The 18027-nt window shown below is 40.8% G+C and overlaps 1 protein-coding gene across 1 annotated transcript in view; it reads right to left on the bottom strand.

Moving 5' to 3' along the window:
* Positions 1 to 18027, bottom strand: part of ptprq (protein tyrosine phosphatase receptor type Q) — a 41611-nt gene that overhangs the window by 16595 nt on the left and 6989 nt on the right. The window contains 21 exon segments of the mRNA XM_054619687.1: positions 264 to 545; positions 665 to 946; positions 1339 to 1446; positions 1543 to 1722; positions 1991 to 2152; positions 2281 to 2779; positions 3252 to 3415; positions 3691 to 3837; positions 3933 to 4061; positions 4182 to 4410; positions 4563 to 4762; positions 4891 to 4960; positions 6617 to 6731; positions 7518 to 7626; positions 8213 to 8324; positions 10196 to 10356; positions 10491 to 10751; positions 11025 to 11193; positions 11688 to 11785; positions 12365 to 12471; positions 12633 to 12786. Coding sequence (XP_054475662.1) covers positions 264 to 545; positions 665 to 946; positions 1339 to 1446; positions 1543 to 1722; positions 1991 to 2152; positions 2281 to 2779; positions 3252 to 3415; positions 3691 to 3837; positions 3933 to 4061; positions 4182 to 4410; positions 4563 to 4762; positions 4891 to 4960; positions 6617 to 6731; positions 7518 to 7626; positions 8213 to 8324; positions 10196 to 10356; positions 10491 to 10751; positions 11025 to 11193; positions 11688 to 11785; positions 12365 to 12471; positions 12633 to 12786 — 3738 coding nt within the window.

Below are 18027 nucleotides of genomic sequence, written 5' to 3'. Positions count from 1 at the left end.
AGAGAAACATAATGTTGCCCTGTAATATAAAAAAACTGGTTAGTTTGTGTTTCTCAGTCCTGACGAAAGGCACGTGGCATCAAATACCTGTGATGTAACATCATTAACATGAGCTGAGACAGAGAGATGTGACCGAGGAGGAAAAGATGAGAGGAAAGTCAGATTTAATCAGACGCCCTTCGAACCCAGTCATGATGTAATCGTGCAGTGTCCTGGAATTGAGAAAAAACCCTCTCCGCTTCTCCCCCACCCATCCCTCTCACCATCCTCCAGTGTGGTGATGTTGAGCGGCTCGCTGCTGTAGTTTCCCGGCCCGACTCGTGTGTGTGCTTGCACCATGATGCGGTACTGTGCATACTTCCTCAGATGCGTGATGTGGAGGTAGTTGGTTGGGGAGGTGAGGTTCAGGTAGTGACTGGAATTCCACAGCTGAAGACTGTAGTGGGTAAGGACCCCGTTAGGCAGCAGAGGAGGCAGCCAGGTCACGTTCACTTCGCTGGGACTGACCGACTCATACATAACGCCATACGGAGGACTGCCAGGGACTGAAGAGAGAACACACCTTTATTAAAATCTGAACAGTTGTTTTTAGTTCTTTAGTTGTTACTAAAGGCTTTCATATATGTGTATTTGTTTGCATGTGTGGGTGCAGCCATCAACACACCATCCTCTCCGGACACCAGGTATAAAGTATCTGAAGTTTGGTTGCCGTGGCCGTAATGCGTGTACGCCTTCACAGACACGTTGTAGTAGGAGAATGGCTTCAGGTTCATCAGAGTTACTGTGTTAGAGGACGTGTTCATCAACGCAGAAAAGGACTCATTCTCATACAGGACCTCGTAATGTTGGATCACCCCGTTGGCTTGTTCTGGTGCAGACCAGGCCAATGTGGCGGTGGAGGGGCTGGTGTCAACCACAGTCAGGTTCACAGGGGGGGAGTCAGGCTCTGATGAAGCAATAGAAAAATCATTGACCAAATGAAATAACTGACCTAGCATCACATTAAATATTGGTACAACTACATATAAAATAATTGAGTTTATCTATCAAATTTAACACTGACATTCATTCACTGACATTAAACTGTTAATGCAAGGTGCATGCAAAACTGGGCACCAGCAATAATTCTACACGGTTTAATAGAATACAGATACTGTCACTTTTTCTTAAGTTTGACTGAACAGCTTTAATTCCATTATTTTTAAATCAATGACAGATTTATTGGTATTTCCTTTGGACAAACATTCATAAACTAATTTTGTTTCTTCCGCTCATATTCAAACAAATGTTTTGAACACTTGAATACTTGTTTATGTATAGTGTGTGTCAAGTACATACCGTCCTCTAAGGTGAGAACAAAGATGTCATCTTCTTCAGACAGAGAGCTCTCTCCCACAGCTGTAGATGCAGCTACACGTAGCTTATAGCCAGTATACTTGTCCAAATCTATATATTTGAACAGATATTTACCATCAGATCTGTATCATGATTATAAGGATTATAATTACTGCATAGAGCTCTGCAGAAAGTTGGTTACTCTACCTGTTATCAATATGCTGGTACTATTAGTAAACCAGTTAAGGGCTTGATTACTGTGCAGTTTGAGGCCATAGACCGTGTAATGTGTGATCCGCCCATTGGGGTTGAGTGGTGGGACCCAGTTCACCAGTATGGAGGTGGAGCTGATGTTTTGGTAGGACACTTCGAGCACTGAGCTAGGGACTAAACACATACAGACATTGTTAGGGACAAAGAATGTTTCAGGCTTTGCAGACCTTATCATGTAAAAACAACCCCCAAACCCTCTCTCGATTTCCTTCTGTCTCTAAATGCAGCACTGGAAGAAGATCAGCATATTTGATGAACTTCATGTACATAGTTACATGATTCTTGCACATTTTGGGGATGTAACAACATGGTTGATTGGACTTATTGTGAGACGCTTTGGATAAAAAGCAGTCAGCTAAATAAATGTAATGTGACTACTCACCCTGCTCCCTTGTCTTCTCAGTAATATTTGTTGCAGGACCCTCTCCCACTGTTGTGGAAGCAGTGACCCTGAATGTGTACTCGGTGAAGGGATTCAGATCTAACACCAGGTAAGACAGCTCCTCAGACAAAACGTCCATCACCTCCTCTCTCACTGTTACACCTGCATCATGTATACAAAAAAACAGATGGAAACAAAAGACGACATGCACACACAAGACTTATAAGCACAGGAACACAAGGGCTTCAACAAGTTAAGACAAGCAGTGTTTTTGGTGAGTGCTTTCCCACCTGTCGTACCAGAAACTGCTGCACTGCGGGTTGCAAAGTGTCCCGTAATTGAGGCATCATTTGTGGACAAGCGGAGCTGGCGTGGGGTCAGGGCCAAGGCAGAAGAATCTGAGGTCATATCCCCAGCATGTGATTGCTTTGTCAGCCAGGGTGGAAGCGTAGCAGGTGGCATAGAGGTAAAAGGGAATATGGAGGTCCAAGAGACTGCAGAGTCAGTGGATTGAATATTTGTGCTGTTAGAGAGTGAAGCAGAAACATAGCTGGGACTGGGCTTCTCAGTGACCATGGAGTCAGCAGTTGGTTGAGCATCGGTGTTAGTGATGAAAACAGCGTGTGTGACACTGGAAGCAGTCGCAGAGGGCAGCGTGCGATCAGAAATGGTGGCCGTAAAAGTCGGCGGTGATGTAATCAGACTGAGCTCAGCAGATCTCTTACGCCGCCCTGGATCGTTTTGGACATCAGGGGGAGGGGTCACATCTTCATTTAAACCAGTTGTATTCTGAAGGAAGAAAAAAATAATTTTATTGCCTGACTTTAGTTTCTGATTTCTTCTGGGTGGGTTCAGTGTAAAAAAAATAGATTCCTATCATTTCGGCTCATTGGCCCTTAAAGCAATGTCTACTTCAACCAGTAGACAGTGGACATGTCTCACAGGTTGCGATTTAGTATGTTTTTATAAATGGTCCCAATTGGCAGATCCAATTGGCAGATCTAATGCAGATCTAATGGGACCTAATATAAACACCTGTAAAAGGTGTTTATATTAGGTCCTGCCCCTGAGAACCATCATGAGTTTTTACACCAAAAGAAAACCCCCAAAACAATGTGTATTCATAGTTTATGCAAAGATTGACAATTTCATCCAACCTTTTAACTGAAAAGGCTCAGGTTGTAAACCTGAACTTTCAACAGTACTGAGCTGTGATCAGATACATGTATGGTGGCTTAGATAGCTGTCACATCTGGCCTACCATTTCTGCAGAGAGGGTGATGTCCTGCAGCAACATGTCGCCAACAAGAACCTGCACTTTGTATTGGGTGATGGGACCATTAGGCTGGGCTGGGATTCTCCAACTCACACGGATTGAAACTGAATCTTCAGCTTCTGCCATCAAGTCCTGCACGGCACTGGGTGCTACTCACACAAACACACACATAGAGCCAGAGAGAATCAGACACATGCAAGTATGTATAGGACTTGTATAGGACTTTATTGTCCTTGACAGTTCTGTAGTAGTGTGCGATTCAATGTCCATTTTTCCCTTCCAAAAATGTGTTCAGAAAAACATTCTTATATGCAACATGTGTTTAAAAAAAGCATGTCTTTAATTTTTACTAAGGGAATTTATGGGGATTCATCTAAATGCAAATATAAAATTCATCAGTACATCAGTTTACTAGTGGTCTCACCTTCGGCAGATGTGATTACGTCATCCTGCGCTGCTGGACCAACCTCTCCAGCAGCCTTGGCTCGGACGGCCACAGTGTACCTTGTGTAGGGGCTCAAACCAGTCAGAGCAAACCGTGTGTCTATTGTGCTGTTCTCATACAAATATCCTGCAGTGAATAGGAAAAAGAAAATTTTATGGATTTTTATCAATTTAGAGTTTGAGTTTGTCTATGCGTGTGTTAAAGAATTAATATTGAATAACCTGTAGGCCCATAAAGGTAGAGCACGTAGGTGTATTTTCCTGTGATAATGCTCGGGGAGCCCCAGGACACGGAGATTGATCTAGACGTCATATTCAATATGAAGAAGTTTTCTGGCGGGTCCTCTGGGGCTGCCATACACAAACACAAAGAAATAAAGATTTTCATACATGCAGTACATATTGTATATCCTACTAAGAGTCACAAATCAAACAAAAGCTACAGCCTCATTTGCCTCTCTTTTTCCACACCTGATTCTGGCATGCGGACCATAGTAGAGGCTATCTGTCCTTCTCCATCAGAGGTGAAGGCAGACACTTCGAATAGATAGGCAGTGTAAGGTCGTAATTGATCCACTCCTACTGATATGGGCACACTCCAGGAGGATGCAGGGGGTACGGCGGAGAGGGTGATGGGTGAAGAAGATGCTGTAATCCCCAAGGGACTGGGAGTCGCTCGGGACAGGATATCTGCTGCATCCTACACATACAAAATACACAGAGGGAAAGTATATGATTTTTTTTTTTATTTCTAGTGTTATGTTGTACACCTGGTCAGCCTTATGCTTTGGTAGCATCTATAATCCTGACAGAAACAGAACATGGACGGAAGGTGACAGTATAGTGCAGTACATTGCAGTGAGGCAGTGTGCCGGTCATGATGTCCTCTGCATTGACCTCCAGTATGCGGACCGTCTGCCCAGTACGAGCGTGTTTAGCCTTGACAGCAAACTTTGTGATGAGGCCGTTGATGCGGTGCGGCAGGAACCAGGTAACCATGACGAAGGTGTGGTTTTGAGCAAACGCTGTCAAGTTGGTCACCAGGCCAGGGGCTGCAGGAAATGCAGACAAAAATGTATGTACACACACACACACATAGACATACAATACTCTTGTAGATAATTACTGTTTTAGTGTTTGAAATCATTATGCGAGTTTGTGCATGTGCATGAACACCCACGGGACTCGGCGGTCTTTATGTATAAAGATTTGCTGAAGACTCCTATTCCAGCTGGAGATATGGCTGCCACCTAAGGGGAGGGAGGGGGTGTAGAGGGAGATAGAGAGAGAGAGGGAGAGAGAGAGAGAGAGAGAGAGAGAGAGAGAGAGAGAGAGAGAGAGAGAGAGAGAGTAGGTCTTACTTAATGATGATTAATTCATGTTCCTGTCATTAGATCCAGATTAGGTGCTTATCTCAGGCAATGATCACAACTGGAACAACACTTTGTTAGAAGTGATTCAGTGATCCTAGTAAAACATGAACAACAGTGATACAACATTATACACCAGGTATGTCAACAGTATGTAAACAGACCGTAAGCCTCTGAATTGCTGCCTACATCTTTGATCTTCTCAAAGATTAAAACTGTATAAATCGAAATGGTTGAAAAATAAATTAATAATGACGTAAAAATTAAACGGCAATTTAATTCTGATAATCAAGCAAATGGGGGATTCATCTAAATGGACAATAATGAATGCCTCATCCAAAAATATCTTGGAACATCCATCTTCAGCTATCTGAATATATATATATATGTTTATTTATACTGAACAACTATAGACGCTGCATATTTACCAAATATATCAATGTCAATGTTTTGGCACAGGGTGTTTTATTTTCTTTTTTTATTGGCTTTAAAAATCTTTCTTAAAGCCAGTACTTCTAGAAAATCAACCTTCAGAGGATCATGACTAGAGAGCGAGCACATCACCAGCATTGTACAGTCTAATGCACAACAACCTCATCAAAAACTGCTAAAACTACCAAAGAGTCGAATCAATGACTCTGTGAATTGGACATTTTATGGACATATTATATTAACTCTTATTCATTACCTCTGTAATGAAATATAGTGTTCATTGTCTCTATTGCCTGAAAAAAATAAATAACTGAGTTTGAAAAAATGTTTCTACAACAATTACAAAAAAAAGGCAATACTTTTATAAAAGACAAAATCTTATACTTTACAGTATCTTAAATTTATATCGCACAGGTAATATTAACATGAATAAAACTTTCTTAGGTCGGTCAGCTCAGCTTTTTGCACGGCTAAGTGTGTGGGCCAACACACTCAAAGGTGAGATGTAGTAATATGACACATGCACACACAAATACAGAAGGTATCATGCTGTGTGACAGTCCGTCAGAGTCCATTTGTATGAAGGTCATTGTGGGTTAATGAATTCTGAAAACTAATAAGCACGATCACATTCAAGCTCAGTGACAACAGACAGTGGAAAGAGCCACGGCTGATCCATAGATCTGTTTACCTGATTAATAATGAAATCAGGAAGGATCAATTACCAGTATTCAGCCAGATCAAGAGAATAGTCCGGTCCAGTGGGATCTGTCCACATGAGAGCACAGGAGGGCAGGTTCCAGGAATATGTTTGTTATGAGATACACTAAGATTGTTTGATATGGGAGTCTATATTAAGTTAAATATTAATATTTAGTAGGCACACACCCATGCACCAACAGCAATATCCATGAGATTGGTCCTGTATGTTTAGGCAAATTTTTATGCATAAAAAAAGGTTTTATGTTTTTGCTACGGTAAAATGTTTTTTTTCAACTGGTTTTATGTCTCAGTCTGGTTATGTGATGTGAGTTCACCGAAGTGAATTCCTATCAGCTACAACTTAATGGCCATAATGAATGAATCTTGAATTGCATATCTTACCTCAATGTGGTATGTAGAACCTGAGGTGAAGTCAGTGATCAGGGTCTCAGGGACGTCCAGGTACTTGGTCACCTGTGTGAAGGTGGGGTCGGGGTAGGGACACACCTCCTTGTACCTACGGGCAGAAATCCATTTTCAAGTTCATTATCTTTCGACTCACATTATTCATTTATGTACAGTATGGGGCTGGATGAAGGACTCATCAGTAAAATATTTACATTCTCTTCAATTCAGTTGTAACGCTGCCAGATAATTTACTCAACAACTGTATATAAGCATAGATTTAAGGTACTTAAATGTAGTATTTCCATTTTATGCTACCTTTACTCCATTGAATTTTTGAAGGAAACTTTTTACAACTTTTTTCTTATCTCCTTAACATGCATAAGTGAAAGAATTCTGTCCTTTCTGGTTATTTTAGACTAGAATTGAGTCTAGAATTGAGGATCATTTTCTTATAAAAAAGATTGTAAAAATCTGCCAGTGCTGCAAGAATATTTCAACATGTTTTCATTGCAAATCAAATTTTTTTTATAATGTGTTGAATTAAGAATGAGCATATAGCAGTAGAAAATATTTTGCTAATGGCCTTGTTTACTTATGTAGGTCCGTATTCAATTGAGACTGTTTCATAACCAGTTAAAAGTTTCTCAAAGTAACTTTAAGTATACTTTTGCTGATATTACTAAATGTAAATAGATAATTATAATTATATAATATAAAATATATAATCTTTTATACTTATTTTCCTTAATTGACATTGTCATGATGAGTTAGCACCTGATTAGCAGTTGCAACGGAAATTTCCTTGACAACAAAGCTCTCGTCGATTGTGAAGTTGAGACCCCCACCAATAGACCAAAATAAATCACAGATTTCCAAGACGACAACGAGTAGTTACCTGATGACGTATCCGTCAATATTGTTGGCATCATGTGGCATTGTCCAGGAGAGAAGAATACCATTGGAGCCCACAGCTTCTCCTTCTAGGCCTGAAGGTGGGCCAGGAACTGGAGGAGAAGGAAAGAAGTGTGTGAAGAAGAGAAAAGAACAGAGTGTCTTTCCACATTGTCTACTGTGTTCAACACCATAAATACAGCAAACATACAACACAGAGATATTTTGGTAAATAACTTCTGTATATCAGAACTTAGCATTGCACAGTACCACAGTCATTTGAAGAATAGTGTTGTTGTCTGTGGGGACTGATCCTCTTAGTGTGTGTGTGTGTGTGTGTGTGTGTGTGTGTGTGTGTGTGTGTGTGTGTGTGTGTGTGTGTGTGTGTGTGTGTGTGTGTGGTTTCAGTGTGATTCAGGCCGAACTCTGATGAATAAGGCCTCACACAGCAGTGGCATTTCCATGACATTCACTGGAGACCCATTCATCCTGCGGTTCAAAAGCCCAGGCTTAAGTTACCTAAGAGGAATTAAACACACACACACCTACTGTACCAATTCATTTCCCTCGATGTGTGTGTGTGTGTTTGCTCTAAGGAACTGAATTAAACAGCAGAGGGCAGACGAGAACCTGATGGCAGTTTAACACCCAACAACAAAACCCATCCAAACAACAGTAAATGGCGTGTGCAGGACTCACCACTCTCATTAGTATTGATCATGCGGCTGATTCCGGGGCTGATATTGGAGGAGGAGACTGCTGAGACCGTTACACTGTATTGTGTCCCTGGACTGACATTCACAACATCAGCCTGCAAAAAAAAAAAAAAAAAACACAGAATCAGTGTATACTGTTGTATCTCTTTATCATAACTACCTGTCATGTTCAAATTTCGTTTTTGTTGAATTGATTTTGAACTGGATGTGACTTAACTGTCGATTCAACTGTATACAGCTCTATACAAATATAAGTGAATGAGAAGAATGTTCATTATTTCCTAAAGGCCAAGGTGATATTTGATATTTTTTTGGTCATTAGTTGATCAGTCAATTGCCATTTGTTATTGCAGATTTTGGCAACAGTCCAATTCCAGATATTATGTTTACTATCGGTAAGACAAGAAAAAGCAGCAAATCTCCATAATTGTGAACCTGGAATTGGATAATTTTAGGTGATTCTTGTTTCAGTCCTTTAATAAAAAGTTGTTTTTTTGTCAATCAACAAATAAACTAATATTTTCAAGTTTTTGTTTTCCTTCTAAACAGAAATAAATGCAGATGTTTTTTGTTTTTTTTAAATCGAATTATCTTTTTCTTCAAAATTGGCTACTCTACAATTCTTCCAAGTGCTCGCTGACAATTGCACACGTATTCCATGTACACATAATCCTTGTTGGCAATCACACCAAATAGAACCAGGAATAAAACTAAATGACTTTGTAAAAATTCTGCAATAACCCTTAGGGCACTCAGCATTCTGTTGTATTTCTTATGTGGCCCACTAAAGAATCACCACAACTCGATTTGACAGCTTGTGGTTGCACTTATTTGCATCGAATATATTTTTGAGACAGAATATCTGTGTTGCAGTCTTTTTGCTTTTTAAACATTTAGACCTGTGACATTAGTATGTTTGGATGCCTATAATTCACACTAATACCTTATGTTACCTCCCAGAAATATGACAAACAGTCTGTAAGTGTTATAGTCATTTTCTGTAAATCTGAGTATATAAACATACATGTGCACATCAATGCCAGACATTTAGTGCTGAATCCTCACCTGCGAGTGTTCATGTCCCAAGCAGAGTGTGAGCAGCAGGATGAGCGAGAAGAAGGCCATGCTGGTTAGCAGAGTTAGCATTAGTTTAGACACAGCAGGTTAGAGGCTTCGCCGGTGGAGCTGCATCCAGTGTTAGTTCACAATGGTTAGCAGTGGTCTACAGGTAACCCACTGAGGTGAAGAGGAATAACTCCAGGTCTAGGAGCTGGTTAGCGGCATGAGTAAAGGTCAAAGGGTTAGTTGTCCGGGCATTGAATATTAACGGCTCTTGGTCTTGAGGTATTCCAAAATTTGTGTGGCTAACTAAGGAGCACAGTGAAATCCTCTCATTAGCACGAGGCTAACATTCTCCCTCTGGTCTCTCTCTCTCTCAAGGGAGAGCTGCTTAAGCAAATGAATGATTCAGGGTTTAGCTCATGAGGCCAACTTAATAAATAATGAGATCTATTACTCAACCCTGTGCTCTGTGTGTGTGTGTGTGTGTGTGTGTGTGTGTGTGTGTGTGTGTGTGTGTGTGTGTGTGTGTGTGTGTGTGTGTGTGTGTGTGTGTGTGTGGTGTGTAAGGTTACATTTTGGGGGTATCTGACACCTGGCAGTCGGGTAGAGATGGTATGGGGTGGGATTTGGTTGAATGGGAGGAGAGATAGAGAAGCATGCATGTTTGTGTGTGTGTGTGTGTGTGTGTGTGTGTAGATTGTACATTCAGTATCATAACTCAGCTGCAAGTCTAGATCTCTACAATACCTGACTTCTTTCTTCGACTTCTCCTCATAAAACTGTATGGAATGTATTAAGTGTCCAAGCCACTAAAATTAGGTGAAAGTGTAAATTCAGAAATGCCATTGTTGTTATATCTCAGCAGTGTGTGTGTGGGGGTTTCATTGAGTTTGTGTGTGTGTACCTGAATGTATCCGTCACATGCAGGGTGCACTGTGACATTTCCCTGGTTTGGCAGCAGGTTGACTTGATAGTGATCCACACACCCAACCGCTTTCTCCCAAAGCAGCGAGAATGCACGTGCAGACACATTCACGACACGCACTCCTCGCACACGTGCTGGCACTCATAAAAGGACAAGAAAGGGAGAAATGGAGTCAGAGATGTGAAGAAAGTGAAAAAAATATAAAAATAAAATGAAAGGGCAATCACAGTAGGTGATATTAATGTAGTGTTGTAGCCTCTGTAATATGGTCTACCTGTTGTTACAGTCAGAAAGGCAGCACTCCCTGCTGTCACTCCTCTGACTCTCTGAGCGCTCACGTTGTAACTGCAGCCGTCCACCAGCCCTGTAACCATGGCAACCCGTTCCTCCTTGGGTACGGTGTGCGTGCTTGTGCCCGAGCTGTTGGCCACAGTGACTCTGTGAAAGTCGAACTCTCCAAACGCACTGTCCCAGCTCACAGAGACAGAGGAAGAGTTCATGTTGCCTAAATGAAGAGCGCATAATCCTGCTGGGCCTGGAACACAGTTTTTGCAATTTTACACTTTTGGTTTTCATCTCTTAAGCCACTATTCAATTATTTTATGTGTTGCGAGGGCATTATGCATTGAGGAATCAAAAACAGCTTTTTCTATTTTGGCAGGCCAACACTTTCTGAAATGCTGTACAAATTATAGACCTGTCTGTTTCTGTGTGTGTGTGTGTGTGTGTGTGTGTGTGTGTGTGTGTGTGTGTGTGTGTGTGTGTGTGTGTGTGTGTGTGTGTGTGTGTGTGCATGAGAATCTCTTACGTGTGCTGAACTCTCTGTGGACCGCCTTACTGGTGTCTGAGCCCAGCACACTCTGAATGCTGACACCGTAGTCTGACCCTGGGATCAAATCCCTGATCTCATAACGTGTGTTCTGGACAAGAACCTCAATCCATGATTTCCTGCCCACAGACCGCAAACCAAAAACAAGCTGAGAAAAAACAAAAAAAAAGTCTTCACTGTCCTTTTCAGGGCCTTACAAAACCAAATTCAAGTTTTAATTAATGGCTGCAAAACAAACATGCAACGTTTTTGCTTTACCAATCCTGTATATGTACTAACATCTTTACATCTTAACATCTTTCTTTTGTTTGTTAATATGGGTGTGTATTGTGTGTGCATGTAATGTGCTTTGTCATTCTGCCTGGTAGTGGCTCTTCGGAGGTCATACATCTTTAAAGGGTTGGTAACCATATCTGTGGTGTGCCAACAACGGTTTCTAAGTAACCAACAGGTGAGTGCAGAACCTGATGCATGTGGCCTTCTTTGGTATTTTGAAGAAGAAACATTTTGAGGAATGTGTTTTCAAAACAAATGACCAGGAACGTCTGTCCGGAAGTCACTATGGCATACCAACCTATAATGTCTGTCTCTCCTTCTTTGATTACTTGGAACTGAACAGGTGAAGTATTATACATGTCTTACCTTGTACTCCTCCACCTGTCCTAGTGAAGGTCTCCAGGTTACAAACACAGACGTCACTGCCTGCTCTGAAAGAGCAACATCCTGTGGCACCTCTGGGACTGGAGACAAGAATTACATTAGCATAAGACACCATGAACCGACTCAGAATCATGCTCATCTGTCACTATAGGTAATACACGAGTGAATACAAACTCTTTGAAAACTTTGTAGGTTCCCTTTGAACAAGCATGAGAAGATATTGCCTCACAGGTTCTGTTTTGACAATGATTTATTTCAAACGACGATCCTGCTCTGACACAAAATTGTAATAAAATTACATCAGTGAATTGAACTAAGGCGGAAACACAGCAGAGATTAAAAAAAAAAAATGTCTGTTATGGTTTACATATAAACCTGTACTCCTTACAGAAATCTATATTCTGGTTAATAATATTACATTCTTAATCTAATATGTATTTTAAGTTATATTTGCATATTTTGTCTCTCTTCTGACTAGACATTTCCTGCTACATTTAATTTGTGTTCTAAATAATTCTTTGTCTCTTTCTCCCCTTTTCCCTCTCTCTCTCTCTCTCTCTCTCTCTCTCTCTCCCTCCCACCCATTCACATGCAAATGTGGGCACTCACAACCAATATTTGGTCCTGATGTTGCATATGTCTAAAACTCATAAACTTACTAGTATTGAGGATCATAGTAGCAGGTGTACTCCTTCTTTCCCCACTGGTGCTTATCACTTCAATTGTATATTGACTTCCATGAGCGAGGCCTTCAAAGCAGTAGGATCTGTGAACAAACAGCTCTAGCAGTCATTGATTGTAAGCATACACGTTGAATATCCATGTTGCACTCAGTTGTTATAAAAGAAAGTTTTGATCTGGTCATTGTTATTCCGGTCTTCTAAAACTATAATAACTTGTGCACTGGCTGACCGGAGTGAGACTGACCTGGCCTCCTGATGAGAAATGATCAGCTCTTGACTGAATGTTCTGTTTTTGATTGACATGATTAGTCCACTCGACACTCCCCTGACCACACTCCAACGTATGCATATGGATGATGTGGTTCTATTCACAAGAGACATCTCCACTTGGCTGGGAGCTGCAGTATAAAAAACATAAAACTTAGTTAGTTAAGTTGATGCCACGAAGGCTGCAATATCATCTATTATCTTTATTTAATGTTTTATTATCTTTATTTAATGTTTCGCGTTTGTCACAGTCGCGGTGCAGTGACGTCACGTCATGATGTTTTCACGGATGTTTATCTGGACGGCTCATCCTCCTGTATACCGGTGTGCCGGATTACCGGCGTTTTTCACGGTACCGGTACCGGTGGACCGACCGGCTCAACCTCCTATAGCTAGCATAGCTAGAGGAGGTTGAGCCGTCTGGGAGCTAGAGGAGGCGTCCCGGTAGAATCCCGGTGACCGGGAAATAGGTTCCGGCGATCACCGCGCATTGCATGCCGGGTAGATTATTATTATTTATTTTTTTAAATTCACTAACTTTATTGAGACATTTGTTCATACATATAAAACACAATATATTTATATATATATGTATATATTTAAATTTTCAAGTTCTTATTTTTAAGATCTTAAGTTGATGCCACGAAGGCTGCAATATCATCTATTATCTTTATTTAATGTTTTATTATCTTTATTTAATGTTTCGTTTGTCACAGTCGCGGTGCAGTGACGTCACGTCATGATGTTTTCACGGATGTTTATCTGGACGGCTCATCCTCCTGTATACCGGTGTGCCGGATTACCGGCGTTTTTCACGGTACCGGTACCGGTGGACCGACCGGCTCAACCTCCTATAGCTAGCATAGCTAGAGGAGGTTGAGCCGTCTGGGAGCTAGAGGAGGCGTCCCGGTAGAATCCCGGTGACCGGGAAATAGGTTCCGGCGATCACCGCGCATTGCATGCCGGGTAGATTTTTTTTTTTTTTTTTTTTTTTTTTTTTAAATTCACTAACTTTATTGAGACATTTGTTCATACATATAAAACACAATATATTTATATATATATGTATATATTTAAATTTTCAAGTTCTTATTTTTAAGATCTTAAGTTGATGCCACGAAGGCTGCAATATCATCTATTATCTTTATTTAATGTTTTATTATCTTTATTTAATGTTTCGCGTTTGTCACAGTCGCGGTGCAGTGACGTCACGTCATGATGTTTTCACGGATGTTTATCTGGACGGCTCATCCTCCTGTATACCGGTGTGCCGGATTACCGGCGTTTTTCACGGTACCGGTACCGGTGGACCGACCGGCTCAACCTCCTATAGCTAGCATAGCTAGAGGAGGTTGAGCCGTCTGGGAGCTAGAGGAGGCGTCCCGGTAGAATCCCGGTGACCGGGAAATAGGTTCCGGCGATCACCGCGCATTGCATGCCGGGTAGATTTATTTTTTATTTTTTTTAAATTCACTAACTTTATTGAGACATTTGTTCATACATATAAAACACAATATATTTATATATATATGTATATATTTAAATTTTCAAGTTCTTATTTTTAAGATCTTAAGTTGATGCCACGAAGGCTGCAATATCATCTATTATCTTTATTTAATGTTTTATTATCTTTATTTAATGTTTCCGTTTGTCACAGTCGCGGTGCAGTGACGTCACGTCATGATGTTTTCACGGATGTTTATCTGGACGGCTCATCCTCCTGTATACCGGTGTGCCGGATTACCGGCGTTTTTCACGGTACCGGTACCGGTGGACCGACCGGCTCAACCTCCTATAGCTAGCATAGCTAGAGGAGGTTGAGCCGTCTGGGAGCTAGAGGAGGCGTCCCGGTAGAATCCCGGTGACCGGGAAATAGGTTCCGCGATCACCGCGCATTGCATGCCGGGTAGATTTTTTTTTTTTTTTTTTTTTTTTTTTTTTTTTTTTTTAAATTCACTAACTTTATTGAGACATTTGTTCATACATATAAAACACAATATATTTATATATATATGTATATATTTAAATTTTCAAGTTCTTATTTTTAAGATCTTAAGTTGATGCCACGAAGGCTGCAATATCATCTATTATCTTCATTTAATGTTTTATTATCTTTATTTAATGTTTCCGTTTGTCACAGTCGCGGTGCAGTGACGTCACGTCATGATGTTTTCACGGATGTTTATCTGGACGGCTCATCCTCCTGTATACCGGTGTGCCGGATTACCGGCGTTTTTCACGGTACCGGTACCGGTGGACCGACCGGCTCAACCTCCTATAGCTAGCATAGCTAGAGGAGGTTGAGCCGTCTGGGAGCTAGAGGAGGCGTCCCGGTAGAATCCCGGTGACCGGGAAATAGGTTCCGCGATCACCGCGCATTGCATGCCGGGTAGATTTTTTTTTTTTTTTTTTTTTAAATTCACTAACTTTATTGAGACATTTGTTCATACATATAAAACACAATATATTTATATATATATGTATATATTTAAATTTTCAAGTTCTTATTTTTAAGATCTTAAGTTGATGCCACGAAGGCTGCAATATCATCTATTATCTTCATTTAATGTTTTATTATCTTTATTTAATGTTTCGCGTTTGTCACAGTCGCGGTGCAGTGACGTCACGTCATGATGTTTTCACGGATGTTTATCTGGACGGCTCATCCTTTTCACGGATGTTTATCTGGACGGCTCATCCTCCTGTATACCGGTGTGCCGGATTACCGGCGTTTTTCACGGTACCGGTACCGGTGGACCGACCGGCTCAACCTCCTCCTAGCTAGCATAGCTAGAGGAGGTTGAGCCGTCTGGGAGCTAGAGGAGGCGTCCCGGTAGAATCCCGGTGACCGGGAAATAGGTTCCGCGATCACCGCGCATTGCATGCCGGGTAGATTTTTTTTTTTTTTTTTTTTAAATTCACTAACTTTATTGAGACATTTGTTCATACATATAAAACACAATATATTTATATATATATGTATATATTTAAATTTTCAAGTTCTTATTTTTAAGATCTTAAGTTGATGCCACGAAGGCTGCAATATCATCTATTATCTTTATTTAATGTTTTATTATCTTTATTTAATGTTTCCGTTTGTCACAGTCGCGGTGCAGTGACGTCACGTCATGATGTTTTCACGGATGTTTATCTGGACGGCTCATCCTCCTGTATACCGGTGTGCCGGATTACCGGCGTTTTTCACGGTACCGGTACCGGTGGACCGACCGGCTCAACCTCCTATAGCTAGCATAGCTAGAGGAGGTTGAGCCGTCTGGGAGCTAGAGGAGGCGTCCCGGTAGAATCCCGGTGACCGGGAAATAGGTTCCGGCGATCACCGCGCATTGCATGCCGGGTAGATTTTTTTTTTTTTTTTTTTTTTTTTTTTTTTAAATTCACTAACTTTATTGAGACATTTGTTCATACATATAAAACACAATATATTTATATATATATGTATATATTTAAATTTTCAAGTTCTTATTTTTAAGATCTTAAGTTGATGCCACGAAGGCTGCAATATCATCTATTATCTTTATTTAATGTTTCTTTATTTAATGTTTCGTTTGTCACAGTCGCGGTGCAGTGACGTCACGTCATGATGTTTTCACGGATGTTTATCTGGACGGCTCATCCTCCTGTATACCGGTGTGCCGGATTACCGGCGTTTTTCACGGTACCGGTACCGGTGGACCGACCGGCTCAACCTCCTATAGCTAGCATAGCTAGAGGAGGTTGAGCCGTCTGGGAGCTAGAGGAGGCGTCCCGGTAGAATCCCGGTGACCGGGAAATAGGTTCCGGCGATCACCGCGCATTGCATGCCGGGTAGATTTTTTTTTTTTTTTTTTTTTTTTTTTAAATTCACTAACTTTATTGAGACATTTGTTCATACATATAAAACACAATATATTTATATATATATGTATATATTTAAATTTTCAAGTTCTTATTTTTAAGATCTTAAGTTGATGCCACGAAGGCTGCAATATCATCTATTATCTTTATTTAATGTTTTATTATCTTTATTTAATGTTTCGCGTTTGTCACAGTCGCGGTGCAGTGACGTCACGTCATGATGTTTTCACGGATGTTTATCTGGACGGCTCATCCTCCTGTATACCGGTGTGCCGGATTACCGGCGTTTTTCACGGTACCGGTACCGGTGGACCGACCGGCTCAACCTCCTCTAGCTAGCATAGCTAGAGGAGGTTGAGCCGTCTGGGAGCTAGAGGAGGCGTCCCGGTAGAATCCCGGTGACCGGGAAATAGGTTCCGGCGATCACCGCGCATTGCATGCCGGGTAGATTTTTTTTTTTTTTTTTTTTTTTTTAAATTCACTAACTTTATTGAGACATTTGTTCATACATATAAAACACAATATATTTATATATATATGTATATATTTAAATTTTCAAGTTCTTATTTTTAAGATCTTAAGTTGATGCCACGAAGGCTGCAATATCATCTATTATCTTCATTTAATGTTTTATTATCTTTATTTAATGTTTCACAGTCGCGGTGCAGTGACGTCACGTCATGATGTTTTCACGGATGTTTATCTGGACGGCTCATCCTCCTGTATACCGGTGTGCCGGATTACCGGCGTTTTTCACGGTACCGGTACCGGTGGACCGACCGGCTCAACCTCCTATAGCTAGCATAGCTAGAGGAGGTTGAGCCGTCTGAGCTAGAGGAGGCGTCCCGGTAGAATCCCGGTGACCGGGAAATAGGTTCCGCGATCACCGCGAGACATTGCATGCCGGGTAGATTTTTTTTTTTTTTTTTTTTTATTTTTTTTTTTAAATTCACTAACTTTATTGAGACATTTGTTCATACATATAAAACACAATATATTTATATATATATGTATATATTTAAATTTTCAAGTTCTTATTTTTAAGATCTTAAGTTGATGCCACGAAGGCTGCAATATCATCTATTATCTTTATTTAATGTTTTATTATCTTTATTTAATGTTTCGCGTTTGTCACAGTCGCGGTGCAGTGACGTCACGTCATGATGTTTTCACGGATGTTTATCTGGACGGCTCATCCTCCTGTATACCGGTGTGCCGGATTACCGGCGTTTTTCACGGTACCGGTACCGGTGGACCGACCGGCTCAACCTCCTCTAGCTAGCATAGCTAGAGGAGGTTGAGCCGTCTGGGAGCTAGAGGAGGCGTCCCGGTAGAATCCCGGTGACCGGGAAATAGGTTCCGGCGATCACCGCGCATTGCATGCCGGGTAGATTTTTTTTTTTTTTTTTTTTTTTTTTAAATTCACTAACTTTATTGAGACATTTGTTCATACATATAAAACACAATATATTTATATATATATGTATATATTTAAATTTTCAAGTTCTTATTTTTAA

Source organism: Anoplopoma fimbria, chromosome 19 (genome assembly GCF_027596085.1).
Source record: "Anoplopoma fimbria isolate UVic2021 breed Golden Eagle Sablefish chromosome 19, Afim_UVic_2022, whole genome shotgun sequence".
In the NCBI taxonomy this organism is placed as follows: domain Eukaryota; kingdom Metazoa; phylum Chordata; class Actinopteri; order Perciformes; family Anoplopomatidae; genus Anoplopoma; species Anoplopoma fimbria.
This window is presented reverse-complemented; position numbering and strand designations above follow the sequence as displayed.